Genomic DNA, 16,728 nt, shown 5'->3' on the forward strand with positions numbered 1-16,728 from the left:
CTTAAAGGATGAGAAGGGGTTCTTGACCTTCAACGTTTTTCAGGAACTCCCACACTGTGGTGCTCTTCATTAACAATGATTCTTAACCTTTCTTGGACCAAGGGTCTCATAAAGAATCTAACACATACTGTTTTCCAAGAAAAATATGAAAATGTAGATAGACACAAAAATAGATAATTCTATGATATTCACAATGTCCTTAAGACCACCATGGAGCTTCTGGAGATCTGTGGATACCCAATTAAGAACCCCTGTAGTAAATAGAGCTACAGGGCTTCTTTGATTATGTATGGAGTCCCCAGGTGGCACAAACAGTTAACCGCTTAGCTACTAACTGAAAGGTTGGCAGTTCAAATCCACCCAGAGGTGCCTTGGAAGAAGTGACTGGTGAGTTATTTCCAAAATGGCACAGCCATGAAAACACTATGGAGCACAGTTCTACTCCGAAACACATGTGGATGCCAGGAGTGAGAACTGAGTGGACAGTAACTGGACTGGTTCAATGTGTAAGATAATAGTTGTCAATTATGTGAATGATCTCATCAAAACTGTGGGCAAGAGAAACAATTCAAACTCCTAAACACATTTTCTACTAAGGTTTCTAATCTGACAGTGTACCTGAATGGTTCTCAACCACGGTGATTTTGTCCCCCAAAGAGACATTTGGCAATGTCTGGAAGTATCTTTGATTACCTGGGACTGAGGATGTGCTACTGACATGTTTAGCCAGATATTTGGCTAAACATCCTGTAATGCAAAGGATAGACCCTACAAAAAGAGTTCCGCGGATAACATGTCAATAGTGTTGAGGTTGAGAAATCTTGGCCTATGCTGATCAAGTTATTCAAACAATTTTCTATAGAGAAGGGTTGGACTCTCTCAAAATTACTTATACAGAGAAACAAGAAAATCAAGAGAGCATCCAGTTTAATACAAATAATTTTTTTTTTTTTTGCCTTGGAGTGGGTAACCCCTCAAAATATCAAATAATGCAGTGTTTAAGCCCTTATTTTGGTGTACTTTAGATTTAAGATAGATCATTGACATTCCTTCATAAAGGCACAGGGATCTTCTTTGTGGAGTGAAAACAATCTGACCAGTAGGTCTGCCCTGCTGTGTAAGCCTGCAGCAGTTGCTATAGCAAATATCTACGTTTTATGAATATCACTGAGTAACACGAGCAGTCAAAAATGAAAACAGACTTGATTCAATGCAGACTAAGTGACCTTTAAAATTATTTCATTGCCTCTGGATAGTGTTTTGGGTTATTGTAGACAAATAGTTACTCAGTATGCACTTGGGGCACCTCTGGCTGCTTCTATACAAGGCCAGGAAAGCGCACCGACACGTATCTGCCAGAGTTTCCTTCCTTAGAAGTACACATTGGACAGCCATTGTTAAGATGGAGAAATCCATGTGATTATTAAGAAATACAGCAAGACAGTTGATACGTTCTGCATCCTATTTTTCTAGCTGAATATAGTTACAGCTATACCATCCCAAATCAACCTTTCTCCCTGCAGACTTGAATATGCATGGCATCTAAGAAAAATAAAAAATCTTACAGAAACCTGTGATATAAAATTCAAGCATGCTATTACCTGAGTAAACTACAGAGGGCTAAGGTTCGTCTTCAATAACCTATTGACTTTCTTCTTCATCTCAGTGCCCTCATATGGTTGTCCCTGACAAACTACTAATTTTTACCTTTTCTAGCAATGTTGTAGCTCAAAATTAGTTCTGTCTTGCACGCTAACATTCAAAACTCACATCATTTCAATGTTCTGGGCTTAAACAATCTATAGCACTAACAAACTAACAAAAAGTAAGGTGTAAATAAGTGATGGTTAATCTAACGTGCTAAAATTCCAGGAAGTATTTACAATTTGGAAGAGTTATGAAACCAAAGGAATGAATCTTTAATTAATAGACATCGGGCAGGAGACAAGATAATTTTTCTAATATCTCTTGAATCACAGCATATGAGCAATTTCAAAGCAGCATTAATAAAACTGGTTCCAATCTCACAAAATTCTAGAGATTTCACTTTCAAAACTAAATGAGATTTCACCAACACTGACGCATAACATACAATATCAGGATTTAGCTACTAAAGATAGGAAAGAAGGTTGGAACAGAAGAAAACTAAAGTCCACCGAGCAATCACCTTGCTCCAGAAACTGTCTCCAGTGTTTTTACAGATTATGTAATGCTCATAACAACCTTTAGAGAGAGATTGTGTAAGTCCCATTTTACAAATAAGAAAACTGATATTTAGAGATTAAATTACTTGTCCCGGCTCATATACTAATAAGAAGAAAAAACAAGATTTTTAGTATCTCTGCGGACTCAAAATTCCATAGTCTTTAGATAAACAGCTTAGTATGTTTTGTCTAAACAGAAGGAAGCCACCACCCAGTAAACACCTTATGTTCTATGTTCTAAGAACTTTTTGGACTAAGGACTTCTACATGGTGAATTGTTTAATTCTCATAACAAACCTGTGAATAAAGTACTATTTCCCCACATTAACAAGTGAAGAAACTAATGTTCAGTGAGGTTTAGGTCACACAACTGGCAAGTGGCAAAGCTTAATTTGAACAAAGGACAGCGTGGGTTTGGATTCTAATTCTGAATTGACGAAAGCTTTTGTGTCATATATGTTTTGTTTCACTTACAAACCAGTAATAATAATCAAAGACATAGGGCAAAGAAGTATTTTGAGCAGAAATTTTTCTGATTTATAGTTTGTTTTTTTCATTCAAAACAGGAGATTTCACAACCTTGCACATCACTCTTACAATATTTAACTCTTTAGTGAAAATAAATTATTTTTTTACATCTTGTCTACATGTTTTGGGTTTTAAGTCAATATGGTGAATACTGGTAAGTTTCTCCTCAAGATATATTGGTTTTTCTTGTTCATGCTGGTATGTGTTATAGATTGAATTGTGTCCCCCAAAAATGTGTATCAACTTGGCTAGTCCATGATTCCCAATATTGTGTGATTGTCTACCATTTTGTTACCTGATGTGATTTTTCTATGTGTTGTAAATCCTACTTCTATGATGTTAATGAAGTGGGATTAGCTTCCGCAACTGTGAGAAAATAAACTTCTGTTTGTTGAAGCCATCCACTTGTAGTTTTTCTGTTACAGCAGCATGAGATAACTAAGACAGAGTGTTAGGGTTTTTTGGTGAGGAGAAAGAGGAAGAGAGAAAGGACTTAAAACCCTTGGCAAAGAGAGGTTGTGCTTATAAAACACACAAACAATTTTTAAAACGAAGGAAACAACAAGCATTAATTTAGAAGTTGTATCTATATAATGCAACAAAAGTATCACAAAGCATACTGTTACTTGCCTGCCTGTTTTACTTAGCATTCAGAAATTTTACTCCATGTAAAAATAGGCACAATGTCCCAAGTGCTGAAGTTTTTGAGGTATGTATCTCCCAGTAACTTTCCATAAAAGGAACATTTCTCCTGTCATACATTACTCATCTAAGCAGAAGCATCTATATTTAATATTGCCATGTCTAGCAATTTAAATGTACATTTCTATAATATCAACTTGCCTGGAAAAGTTTGGGGGAGCCATGGTATGTGCTCTGGTTAATAAAGGTTGTTGTCAGACAGGGAGGGACAGGAATTTGGGAACAGACCAAGAGAGAAACTTGTCTTTTTCAGATACAACTTTATACCTACAAATAAATCCCTAAAGTTCTATTCTACGTAATGCTTCAGATTAGAGTTTAGAAAACCCTATTTTGAATGCCTAAGTGAAACAGACATAATAATACAGTTTCCTCTCCAAATATGAATATGAATTACTCAGATGGTGCTGTTACCATAATTCTCTAAACCACAGAACTGGATGAAATTGTTGTAATACCTACTACCTGATGATGATGATAACAACAACAGTACTAATAATACCTGTCTCACGGCAGCATTAGGATTAACTGGGAGGGTGGAGGTTATTTAAAATATCTGGTACAAAGTAAGTGCTCAAGAACGCTAGTTTCCTCCCCAACCTCCAACGCCTTTAAAATGAGGCAGTTAATTTCAGAGCAGTGTCCCAACTCGAAGTATCACAATAGTTCATGGAGGAGATGAGTGACTTTGAAGTTTGTTCTGTAATATAGAATAAAAACCTACTTGGACACTGATTCTATTAATTTGACTAGAAATATTCAAGTAAAAAACTAAACTGAACCATCTTTACTGAAGTAGGAGTCATTGATTCTTATTCCCAACCTAAGTTTGGGAAACTCAACATTTCCAGTTATATGGGTAGGGGCCAAGATATTGCCAAGCATTTCTCATTAATCATTTAAATTACTTTCACTGAAAAAACACTCATGAAATATTTTGGGAATAAAAAATGGGGGAGGGGGTTCTTGTGAAATCAAAAAGCTGCTGGGATCACTGTCACATGATGTCTGTAAAATACAATAAGAATAGAATATTATGGATAGAAAGCACACTTTTCACCTTTGATTAAATAGTTATTTGTGTTTACAAAAGATAAATGTATATATAATATTTACATGTGTTGAGAAAAGGGATTTGAGTGCTAAGTTACCAAAGAAGTTGTGCCATTTACCATATGTTGGCAATTGTTATTTGCTTTGTTTTGTTTTTCTTTCTTTTTTTTACAGAAGACAAAGCCCTTATTTGGAAGTGATGTAAAAACAAAGGACTGAATCGAGGGTCATGCTCTGCTGATTCAGATGAAGAAGTAAGCTGTTAGTTTCAGGGTAGACTGAGGATTGGCAGCATCTGGGAGAAAGCGTTTAAGGGGAAATGTTTCACAGCTGCTGAGGCTGAGGCATGAATACCACGTAAGCAAGCAAGGGAAACACAATCTATTGCATGCTAAAAAGCACATTTTATCACCTGCAAATTTTTAAAAATATATCCTTAGGGAATGCTCTATATCTAAGCTATGTTTTCCTGTAGATCCTTATTATTCAACGTACCGTCCAAGGACCAACAGTATTGGTTGGCATTGCGTAAGAACTTGTTAAGGCAGAATCTCATGCCCCATTCTACACCTACGGAACCAGAATCTGCATTTTAACCAACTTCCCATTAAATTTTGAGAAGTACTACTATAAAAATAATAAAAAAAAACACTTTACTTCCTGTTTTATTCAAGGACCACCTTCACATCCTCAGATCCTGAGTGTGCCAAACATTGTACTAAAGCATTATATGCACGTTCTCAGTGGGTCTCACCTTGGCCACAGATTAGAATTACCTGGGGAGATTTTTTAAAATAAGAGAGAGAATCAGGCCCTACTGTAGATAAAACAATTAGTCTGAAATAGGGGTATAAGCAAAGGTATTTTTAAAGCTCCCTTGGTGAATCTAACATGCAGCCAAGGTTGAAAACAACTGCATTATTCAATTTCCTTTATACCTGCAAACAGAGAAGTGTGTATTATACCGCACTACAGAGGAATTTGAAAATGGTTGCCAAGCATGCATTTAAACCGAGGTATTTCCATTTCAAAGCCTTAGTCTTGCATTTTATAACCACCAATGGAGTCTCAGGGGCCTTCATACTAGCAGCTGGTTCCAAACTCCCCTTTGTGCCATTTACTCCAACATGATTACTTTGTGGAAAAGCCTAGAGAGGCAGGCAAAAGAGTGGACTCAAGTACGCGAAGAACAGGCAAGACTGGGATGGAAATATGAAGAGTCATAAAACTGTGGTTGTTAGGTGCCAGTGGCGTGGGTTTTCCACTCGTAGTGTCCCCACGTGACAGAGTAGAACTGCACCATAAAGTTTTCTAGGCTGTAATCTTTACAGTAGCAAATTGCCAGGTCCTTCTCCCTAGGAGCTGCTGAGTGGGTTCAAACCACCAACCTTCCAGTTAGCAGCAGAGGACTTAACAATTCTGCCATCAGGATTCATGCCATAAAACTGCTTCCCCACAAAAACAGATCAGCCCAGTGCTGAGCCCATTAAGGTTATTGGACCAATGAAGGATATATTGATGAATTACAAAGGTAGTTTTAAGCCTATACACATACTCACAAACTAGATTAGCAAAGGGACCTAGAAGAGAAAAGCATAAGTACTTACAAAAAGTACACTTGATACAGATCCTGGACCAAGTAACCCATTCTTTGTGGACTGCTCTACCACCACACTCCCATCACCAGAGATGGTCACCATATTTGTGAGCAACAGATAGCCTGAAATCTGCTTATCCCGATATAGGATAACCAATGAAAGGTTGCTATGAGGACCATTCCCACAGAGTCAGAGAGGATGTGAGTCATGCTTTCACGCATCTTTAGGCAAGCCATGTGTGATTTTTTAACACATTTACCATAAATGGATCCCTACATCACCATCTGTTCGTTTTAGGTACAGGAAGTATTATAAGACCATTCTTGTTATGTAGATTTCCAGTTAGTTGTTTTGAAAAGGATTTCTCCTATCTTCTGAAATGTGTACAATTAAGTCAAGAGGAATGGGCATTTTTCCTTCCAAACTGTACTTGGAATAGTTTAAAGTCACTCTCTTTGTCAGCTGGCCCAGCTCCAGGGACTGACTCTCTCTTAGGGAGCACTGAAAATCCTAGTATAAGCCTGAGATGTGGATATGGACTTTGAAAGTCCAATTTAACTGACAGATGTGTGAAATGGCACATAGAAAACTCCCCATCAGGGACAACAAAAAGGCTAAGGAATAGCAGTTAAGGAGGAATGGCAATGATACAACCTTATCTGTTTTCTCATTTTATATGATCTATTTTCTGATATAGAAACTTAGTTTTGTGATACTTAAGATGGCACTCCCATTTATACATGCCTGTTTTTAGGGCAAAGGCCAAAATTACAGAGACTTGAAAATCTCCCTTCCCGGAAAAACTGACATACGAGTGTACCTTACTTCTGTGCAAAAAGCAGTCCTTTCTTTAAATGGTAAATGACAAGTGTTCTGCCTTTCGACTGTGGGTATATCAACCTCATAATAATGAAATTTTTGAAAAGAAAACACAGTGGTGAAAAACAATCATAGTTGTGAAAGATACATTTAAGTAAATAATAGTTGTTGAATTAAAAAAAAAAAAACCCCACTGCCATCGAGTCGATTCCAACTCATAGCAACCCTATAGAACAGAGTAGAACTGCCCCATAGGGTTTCCAAGGAGCAGCTGGTGGATTCGAACTGCCAACCTTTGGTTAGCAGCCAAGCGCTTAACCACTGAGCCATCAGGACTAGTTGCCATCAAGTCAGTCCTACTCATCACAACCCCATGTGTGCAGAGTAGAACTGCTCCGTAGGGTTTTCAAGGCTGTGACCTTAAGTGAGTAGATAGCCAGGCCTGTCTTCCAGGTGCCTCTGGATGGGTTCAAACCACCAACCTTTTTGCTAGTAGTAGTGCACTTAACAATTTGTACCACTCAGGGACTCCTAATTAAATAATTAGCTCCTTTAATTGTGAATATAAATTATTTGTCTTTTAACCTTTCATTTCACCCAGTGCCACGTTAATCAAAAGTCACAATGTTTTAAAGTACTAAGATTTTAGCATTCTTCCAGGCCTAGAGAAGAATAAGAAAATAATTGCATTTGCATATATAAAGGAAAAATTTAGGGATCTTCTGCCTGCATTTGTAATTCTGAAAAACCTGCTATTTTAAGTCATGGATCAATCTTCTTTCCCATGGCTCATGAATCTTTGTTTTCACTGAGTTTAAAGGGATTAATACCACTTGCAAAATGTCCAGGAAGAGGTATTTAGACTTAAGCGATGAGTGCTTGCATCTACTAAACAACTCAGAGGGAGCTCCGCCCCCTGGTGGACTGTTCAAGAGTGGGTTTTGATGAAAGGTGCAGAAGCTTCCCTTCTCACATTCTTCCCCCACTAGCCTCTTTCTTCCTGAAAACTATAGTGTCCCAGTTGAAAGCTTGTGTCTCCACCAATTACACGTTCATTTGGATCAACAATTCTCTTTGATACAATGTAAAAATCCTGGGCTGCCTAATCAGCCTTCCACAGTGTCATGGATTGAATTGTGTCCTCAAAAAATATCTGTCAACTTGGCTGGGTCATGATTCCCAGTATTGTATACTTGTGTACCATTTTCAAATCTGATGTGATTTCCTTATGTGTTGTAAATTCAATCACTATGATCTAATAAGACGGATTAGTGGCAGCTATACTGATGAGGTCTACAAGATTGGATAGTGTCTTAAGCCAATCTGTTCTGAGATATAAAAGAGAGAAGCAAGCAGAGACACATGGGAACCTCACACCACCAAGAAACCAGTGCCAGGAGCAGAGTGCGTCCCTTGGACCTGAGGTTCCTGTGCAGAGAAGCTCCCAGACCAAGGGAAAACTGATGTATCACAAGGACCTTTCTCCAGAGCCGACAGAGAGAGAAAGACTTCCCCTGGAGCTGATGCCCTGATTTTGGACTGTGAGAGAATAAATTTCTCTTTGTTAAAGCCATCCACTTGTGGTATCTTAGTTATAGCAGCACTAGATGACTAAGACACAAAGGTAAAATAAGAATCACTTCAGATGAACACATCATCCATTGTTGGTTTTCATGGCTTTGCCTGGGTAAGAAAAAAGTGGAAAATAAGATGCCCAGGAAAGATATAGATGTGCGAGGAAACTTTGGACTGTAGGAAATCAGCTGTAAATCTCTGACATGAAAGAGAAAGTGGAAGAGGGTTTAAACATGAAAAACAGAGGGCTACAGAGTTACTGGGAGCCCTGGCTCGTGCTGCAGTGGTTAAGAGCTACAGCCACTAACCAAAAGGTCGGCAGTTTGAATCCACCAGCCGCCCCATGGAGACCCTATAGGGCAGTTCTACTCTGTCCTATAGAGTTGCTATGAATTGGAATCGACTCAATGGTAACATATTTGATTTTCTAGTAGAGAGTTACTGAGACGCCCTGGTTGCACAGTGGTTACGCACTCAGGTGCTAACTGAAATGTTGACTGTTTGAACCTACCAGCCGCTCTGCAGGAGAAAGATGTGGCAGTCTGCTTCTGTAAAGATTCTAAAACCAAACCTGTTGTCCTCTAGTAGATTCCGACTCATAGGGACTCTATAGGACAGCACAGAACTGTCCTGTACATTTCTAAGGCTGTAAATCTTTTACAAATCTGTCTTGGAAGAAGTACAGCCAGAATGCTCCTGAGAAGCAAAGATGGTGAGACTTTGTCTCACGTACTTTGGACATGTTATCACGAGGGATCAGTCCCTCGAGAAAGACATCACTGGTAAAGCAGACGGTCAGTGAAAGTGAGGAAGACCCCCAACGAGATGGATTGACACAGTGGCTGCAACAATGGGCTCAAGCATAACAACGATTGTGAGGATGGCGCAGCACCAGGCAGTGTTTCATTCTGTTGTACATAGGGTCGCTATGAATCAGCACCATTCTATGGCACCTAACCACAAACAATCTTTACAGAAGCAGACTGCCACATTGTTTTCCCGTGGAGCAGCTGGTGGGTTGGAACCACAGACATTTTGGTAAGCAGCCAAGCATTTATCCACTGCACCACCAAGACTCCTTTAGAAACCCTATGGGGCGCTTCTACTCTGTCCTATAGAGTTGCTATGAGTCAGAATCCATTCGACGGCAATGGGTTTGATTTGGTTTGGCTTATAGAGTTACTGGGTGCAGTTAACAAACTTGGCTGCTAACTGAAAACTTGGAGGTTCGAGTCCACCCAGAGATGCTTCAGAAGAATGCTTCCATAGAGATTTACAGCCTCAGAAACCCTATGGGGTTGCTATGAGTGGGGATCGACTCGTTGGCAGTAGGTTTGGTTTGGTTTGGTTTATAGACTTATTGGGTGCAAACAGTTTGGCTGCTAACTGAAAAGTTGGAGGTTCGCGTCTACCCAGAGGCACTTCAGAAGAATGGCTTAGCAATCTACTACCGAAAAATCAGCCACTGAAAACCCTATGGAACATAGTTCTACTCTGACACACATAGGGTCACCAAGAGTCAGTATTAACTCATCGGGAACTAGCTTAACTGGTTTATAGGAAACTAAATATTTCACAATTTCTTCTTGGGTCATGAGAGTGACTGAAAAACCATCTCTCCTGCTGCCTTTTGGTCTTTGGGCTGTGGGTCACCAGCTTAGGGGAGTAAGCGTGAAAGGCGCAAACCTCAGTTCCATCTTGCTAAATTTCTCCCTTCAGGCTAGTTCGGTCTTTTTGTATTAGACTTAAGCGGTGAGTGCTTGCATCTACTCAACAACTCAGAGGGAACTCTGCCCCCTGGTGGACTGTTCAAGAGTGGGTTTTGATGGGCTGAGTCACCCATCATACCCTCCATCTATGGGGATTTAAATGTGTAAAATTGCAGCTATACGAGTTTAGGAGGAAAAATAAAGCAATCTGCAGACTTTAGCACTAGCACACATGATGTTTTGTTTGTGTTGTTAAAAATGTGGTCTGACAACAGCTAAACAGGAATCAAAAAATTATAAATCTGCAGAAAACAAACAATCATAGGTGTTGGTTCTCAGTTTACTTCTCCCCATCTCCCAAGTGGCCCTCAGTTTTTCTATGCTACAGTTACCCCATATGCACTAAAGATGTAATGGGAAATAATACCTAAGTGGAACTACCATCTGTTGAGAGCCAAAAATGCATCAGGCATCTTGATGAGTGCTTTACATGTATAGGTTCTAATCTTTTCCAACAACTGCAATAGGCTGCATTTGGGAGGGAGAACCACAAAGCTACAACATGCTCTACTTGCACTTCAAACCTAGGACTCTCTGATTCCGAAAACCATCTTTCTACCTACTTCACTGGTGTTCAGATAAGTCAGTCTCTTCTTGGCGGATCTCCCCAAACTTGTTCTTAACCCAACTCTTTTTTCTTTCTTCTGTATTTTAAGTACCACACAGTATCTTGGAATATCACTACCCATCCTAGGGTTTAAATGTTCCCTCTAAGAATGCTAATCTGATAAACTCTTGTGATTGTGGACCTGGTTTACCCTTTTTGCAAGGTGTGAGAACACAATGTTTCCTTCAAAATTCCTCCTACAGATATAAATTAAATACTCCAAATCGTGGCAGTATGTGCCAGTCTTCTACAGTATCATTTATCATCAATTATTCTCTTATGATGGCTTAAACTCCTGATCACAGCCCAAGCCCACTGAATGAATCTTCCCATAAATAGAATTACTATCCAATGCTTTTTAGAACACAAAAGGACTTTTATTTCATTATTTTCCTAAATTTAATTTCCAGTTACACATTTGTTGAAAGGTGGAATACCAAGGCAATTTTCAGTCACAGCAACTCCATCAAATACACATAATTTGAGATTTTACTACTTGAGTGAATTATAGTTCTGTCAGGGTTTCCTGATTAAAGAAAACAAAATTAAGATAATAGAGAGGAAAAGTGAAGAACGTTGTTCTACAGGACATCTGTTGAATTCAAATAACCATTCATTTATGGGTGCAGTGTCCATTTTGAAAAGGAAACTCTAAAATTCCTAGAAACACAAGACAATATTGGTATTTTTAGATGAATATACATTCATATATTTGTGTGAAAATTTGTGCTATTAAACAACATGGAAAATGGTATTTGTTGTCACAGCCAATGAAAATATATTTTCATTTCTGTTGAAGTTAAGCATGTCCATCTCCCATTTTATGTTCTGCAAAAAAGCCATGTGTCTAGTTTATGAAACAAACTATGCTATAGGCAGCAGTAACTGAAAAGGAGCCTAACAGTCTTAACTATATACCCCTGGGATGAATAATACACTTTGCATAATCATGTGCAATGTTGGAGGATGATTCTAGCTCTCTTATAACTATAAGGTTTTGCAAGCTTCTATTTCACACAATATGCCCCCAAATCCAGTCAATTCAGCCAAAGAGCCAAGCAAAAATTTATATGGGTAATCTACAAAATGGCAAACAACTCCTGTGACTAAACTGTTTTGCTAAGAAGAGGACACAATCATTCTAGGTGCCCTATAAGGAAATCATCTGTAACTGGCTATCTGTTTTGATTAACTTTTTCCTCTCAGGTTCCTAGAAGTTGAATTAATTGCCTCTTAGACCTAAAGAAAACACAGTTGCATAAACAAAAGACAAATGTATTAAAAACTTAACAAATACCGTGCTCTATGCACATTCCTATCAGCAGCAAGCTAGATTTCTCCATAGGAGAAGTGCCACAAATAACAAACAAAGAAACTTGGGGATCCAGCTGAAACACAGGATTAGCTAATGCTTAAAATTTTATCTTACTCCAGTAACAGGTATAAATGGTGATCAAAATTCCCTTTTTTACCTAGCTTACATATGAAACTTTGAATAGTATATTTTCAAGAGTCATTACCCTAGAGTGGAGTTCTGCACAGTAGGCAGACAGTGTACTTCAACTTAATACATCCATTGTCTGACAATCTGGACTGGGAGCTTCAAGAAGGGAGTGACTCCATTTTACAAAGACAACTTGCTTCTACAGACAAAAGGTATCAACTGCAAAAAGCCACTCTGAAGAATGGAGTGAATCTTCTTTGGCATATTAATAAATGCTCTCCATAGACATTTTTTTTCCTGTGCAGATGATCCTTCACGGCTACTCCTTTTTATTTAGATAATGCATTTTTTCATCTTGTAATGTAATCTTGCCCTGTATTGTGGAGTCCTCAGAGTAAATTTGAGATAACAACTAAGTCTTGTGGAAATTTGAAAAGGCAGGAAAATTTAAAGTATTCTAGATATTATACTCTTGAGGTTTCAAGTCAGTGACAAATTTCCAAGGTGCAAAGTCTTGACAAGTTTTCTTGCCTAAGATTGCCTAGTCTCAGGTTTGGTCCCATGAGTTACAAAGAAAACAGGCTCAATTTTAGCTTCCCTGCGCTTTTCTAAAGTTCTGGCATTGTCATTTTGTAGTAATCTTTGTTCCTGCCCCAACTTCAATAGCAAGGGAGCCAAAACAAGTGTTTTACTTTATTTTGTTTTTCCTCTAGTATAGTTCTTAGGGCTTTGACTACATTTTAAAGATTTCTGAAGAAGAGAGCCAGTTCTCTTAGTTACTTTATATTTTAGCACACAAAGGAATTACAGATGGAAAGGAGAGTGCAAATGACAATCAGAAAAAAGCCTCATGCATTTTAAGATTTTTTACAAGTCAAAATATACATTCTCCTATTGCCCTCCATTCTTTAATCATGTAAGAACCCTTCCTATATCGTCAGTCTCCTTGACAGCTCACTGAATTGTTTAAGGAATAAAGACACTCTTCTTATTAAGGAGCAGTATTTATCTAGTATTAATCAATTTAAATGATTGCATCAATACGAAATACACTAGCTGTTTGGGCTGAGTCACCCATCATACCCTCCATCTATGGGGATTTAAATGTGTAAAATTGCAGGTATACGAGTTTAGGAGGAAAAATAAAGCAATCTGCAGACTTTGGCACTAGCACACATGATGTTTTGTTTGTGTTGTTAAAAATGTGGTCTGACAACAGCTAAACAGGAATCAAAAAATTATAAATCTGCAGAAAACAAACAATCATAGGTGTTGGTTCTCAGTTTACTTCTCCCCATCTCCCATTCCCACCCACCTCCATTTAGTGTCAATTGTAATAAACATAGAAATTTTAGCATCAGGATTTTTCTGGTAACTCTTCCAAGGTTTCTCTGCGCCATCCACATCACACTTAAGGTTTGAAGCACCAAATCCACAAGTTTCTCCAACCAAGTTTAAATGAACAAAAACTGAAGACTGAAGGATGCCAAAGTAACTGTTCTTAAATGAAGCTGTAACACAAAGTTCTCCCCAAAACACTGGGTATTAAACATCTAGTTCAAGTACTGCCAGGCTATATGTAGATCTGTCTCAGACAGGCTTCAGACAACTATTATGTACTGCTGGTTCTGGAGGGCATCATCCATGATACCAAAGCAGGGCAAAGATCACTTTTCCATCAACTTAAAAAAAAAAAAAGGTGCAACCTCCCTTCTGATTGGTTGCCTTAGGGTCATTGCTGAGTCTGGGGGCCTGGGGGAGGCAGTGAGCTTCCTCCTTAGCAGGGAAGCGCTACTTTTAGTTTGAACAGTTCTCCTTTTAGTGCTCTCTCTGGTCTGTCCTGGCTTCTCAGGATCCATTGCCCTTGCCCAGGAGAGCCTCATTCTGACCCAGTAACAGTGAAAGAAGAGTCGACCTACCTGTGGAACCAGACTCAAATTGGTACCCAAAGGCCACTTAGGCGACCCCACTGCAAATGACTAGTCAACTTGTACACTTAAAGCGGGTCAGTTTATGGAACGCTTGTTTGAAGTCCTCATTGGACATGGTATAGATGATGGGGTTGATGAGGGAGTTGAGATAACCCAGCCACGTGAAGAAGTCAAAGATGGACAGGTGGAACCAGCAGGCATCCTGGCAAATAGGCATCACCAAAGAGATGATGAAGAAGGGCAGCCAACACACAATAAACGCTCCCAAAATGATCCCCAGGGTCTTGGTCGCTTTGCGCTCCCTAGCGGCCATGAGTTTCTTCTTTTCGAGCAGGGCGTCGGAGATTCGCACTTTGACTTGGTTCACGTACACAGGAGACCCGGATTCGCTGGGCACGTCGGGAGCCCGCGAGTTAATGGAGGTAACCGAGGATGTGGACCCGGGGGAGTCGGTTATCAGTTGGGCTCGAGTTAGGCGCTTGCCGGTCCTGTTGGGCGTCTGTTTCAAAATCCGGGAGCGGGCTTCCACATAGATGCGGCCATAGAGGGCGATGAGGAGCAGGGTGGGAAAGTAGAAAGCGCCCACGGTGGAGTAGACCGTGTAGAGAACGTGGTCTTTGTTCACCACGCAGTCCGACACCTCCTCCTCGGCTTTGGCCTGGCGCCAGAAGAAGGGTGGCAGAGAGATGGAGATGGAGAAGATCCAGACCAGCACGATCATGACTGCCGCTCTCTTGGGAGTCCTTTTGGCTGAGTACTCCACGGCGTCTGTGATGGCCCAGTAGCGGTCCAGGGCGATGACACAGAGGTGCAGGATGGAAGCAGTGCAACAAGTGATGTCCGACGACAGCCAGAAGTCGCAGACCACCTGGCCCAGCGTCCAGCGTCCGGTGACAGTGTACATGGTGCTGATAGGCATCACCAGGATGGACACGAGCAGGTCGGTGACTGCCAAGGAGGCGATCAGGTAGTTGGCCGGGGTGTGCAGCTTCCGGGTCCGGTACACAGTGGCGATCACGAAGGCATTGGAGAGCGTGGTGGCCAAGGTGAACAGTGACAGGAGGATGACCAGCAGCACTTTCCAGGGCAAGGCCATGTAGTCCTGGTAAATGTAGTCTTCGGCGCTGCAGTTGGGGGAGCGAGCAGCGGAGAGGTTGGCTTGCGGAACCTCGGCCAGGGAGCCCGCAGGCGGCGGTGGGGCGCATTGAGTGCCTGGCTCCTCCATGGCTCTTCTCGCCCTGGCTCCAAAGCGCAGCTCTTGGGCATGGAGCGGACGAGAGAGAGGGCAGAAGGACCGCGTAGGAGACCACAGGCTTGTCCTCCGTTGCTAGTCAGTTCGTGGGTTTCTTAATTACTCCTCCGCCCAGGTCCCCAGCTGGAAGTAGAGGTCAAGGGCGCGGCAGCCGAGTCCGGCAGACGTGTCCCCTGTACTTCCCATGCGCCTGGCGCTGTCGCCGCGTCTCTGGCCGTTCCTTTCCACGCCCCGTCTTAGCCCCGGGTTGTTAAGGAGTGGCCCTTCGAGCCCCTCTCCGCTCTAACTCCCACGGAAGCGTCTAACAATCGGTGGGGGTTACAGTATTTGGGAAGGGGGCTTCGGCCAAGTAGGGTCTCTTACCCCAATTGCGCGTGGCTGAGCGTCTCCTTACCCGGGCGCTCCCGGATCTGCAGACTTGGCCCGCAGGAGTTTCCTAGCTGTCGAGACCAAAGCTTGCCGGCCAGCAAAGAATCAGAGTCTTGCATTCCGGCCCCCCACCCCACGCTGGGGCAGTTTTCTGCGGCGGCTGAGGCCGTTTGAGCTGGGTGGGGTGAAGTCTGAGAGCCGCGCCGCATCGCACCGCGCGGCGCTTGGGCTCGCGTCGCGCCAGAGCTCTGGTCTCCCTCGTTTTTCACGCGCTGGCCACCCTGGTAAGCTGCCCCGTGGAGACAGGGCCGCAAGAGGGGGTAGTCGAGGTCTGGGGCTGCGGCTTCTCGGGCGGTGCCGCCGCCACCGCCACCGCCAGCTCGGCTACAAGGACGCCGCTCAGAGCCATACCGCTGGGCGCGCGGGTCTGGGGGACCTGGCGCGGCGCGCAAGGAGAGTGCAGGTGTCTGTGGGAGCTGGAAGGACGCGGCGTGCTCCAGCCCGGGAGGAGCGTGTGAGCCGCGGCGCAGACTGGCTCCTTTTATAGAGTCCCGTTCCAGTCCGCCAGAGCCGTGCAACTCGTGCTGCGAGGCGAGTGCGGACGCCGGCTCCCCAGCACCTTCTCATTTTCTTTCTCCCTCCCTCCTTTTCTCCCGCCCTGTTACCTCCCCGGCCAAGGACGCTCCGCCGGGTCCTACTGCCCTCTTACCCACTTCCAATCCCCTGGCCCCTCTTCCGACCCTGGCACGCCGGCGCTAGCTTTTGCTCGGTTTAGAGCTTACTGCGCGCCCTGCCAGTCAGACACACGCCCTCAATCGCCGTCAAGGGCACAGTCCTTGAGTCGCTTCCTAGGCTACTGCCTCCAACACCACCCTCC

General features: G+C 42.0%; 1 protein-coding gene across 1 annotated transcript; it reads right to left on the minus strand.

Moving 5' to 3' along the window:
* Positions 1–13,076: 13,076 nt before the first annotated feature.
* HTR1B (5-hydroxytryptamine receptor 1B) lies at positions 13,077–15,825 on the minus strand. The gene has a single exon (XM_004390115.3). The coding sequence runs from the start codon at positions 15,453–15,455 to the stop codon at positions 14,283–14,285; it is 1,173 nt and encodes a 390-aa protein (XP_004390172.1). The 5' UTR covers positions 15,456–15,825; the 3' UTR covers positions 13,077–14,282.
* Between the last annotated feature and the right edge of the window lie 903 nt (positions 15,826–16,728).

This window comes from Trichechus manatus, unplaced genomic scaffold (genome assembly GCF_000243295.1).
Source record: "Trichechus manatus latirostris isolate Lorelei unplaced genomic scaffold, TriManLat1.0 scaffold00283, whole genome shotgun sequence".
In the NCBI taxonomy this organism is placed as follows: Eukaryota; Metazoa; Chordata; class Mammalia; order Sirenia; family Trichechidae; genus Trichechus; species Trichechus manatus.

Excerpts from the sequence above, each read along its gene's own strand:
- HTR1B (XM_004390115.3), bottom strand. The coding sequence starts at position 15,455 with ATGGAGGAGCCAGGCACTCAATGCGCCCCACCGCCGCCTGCGGGCTCC.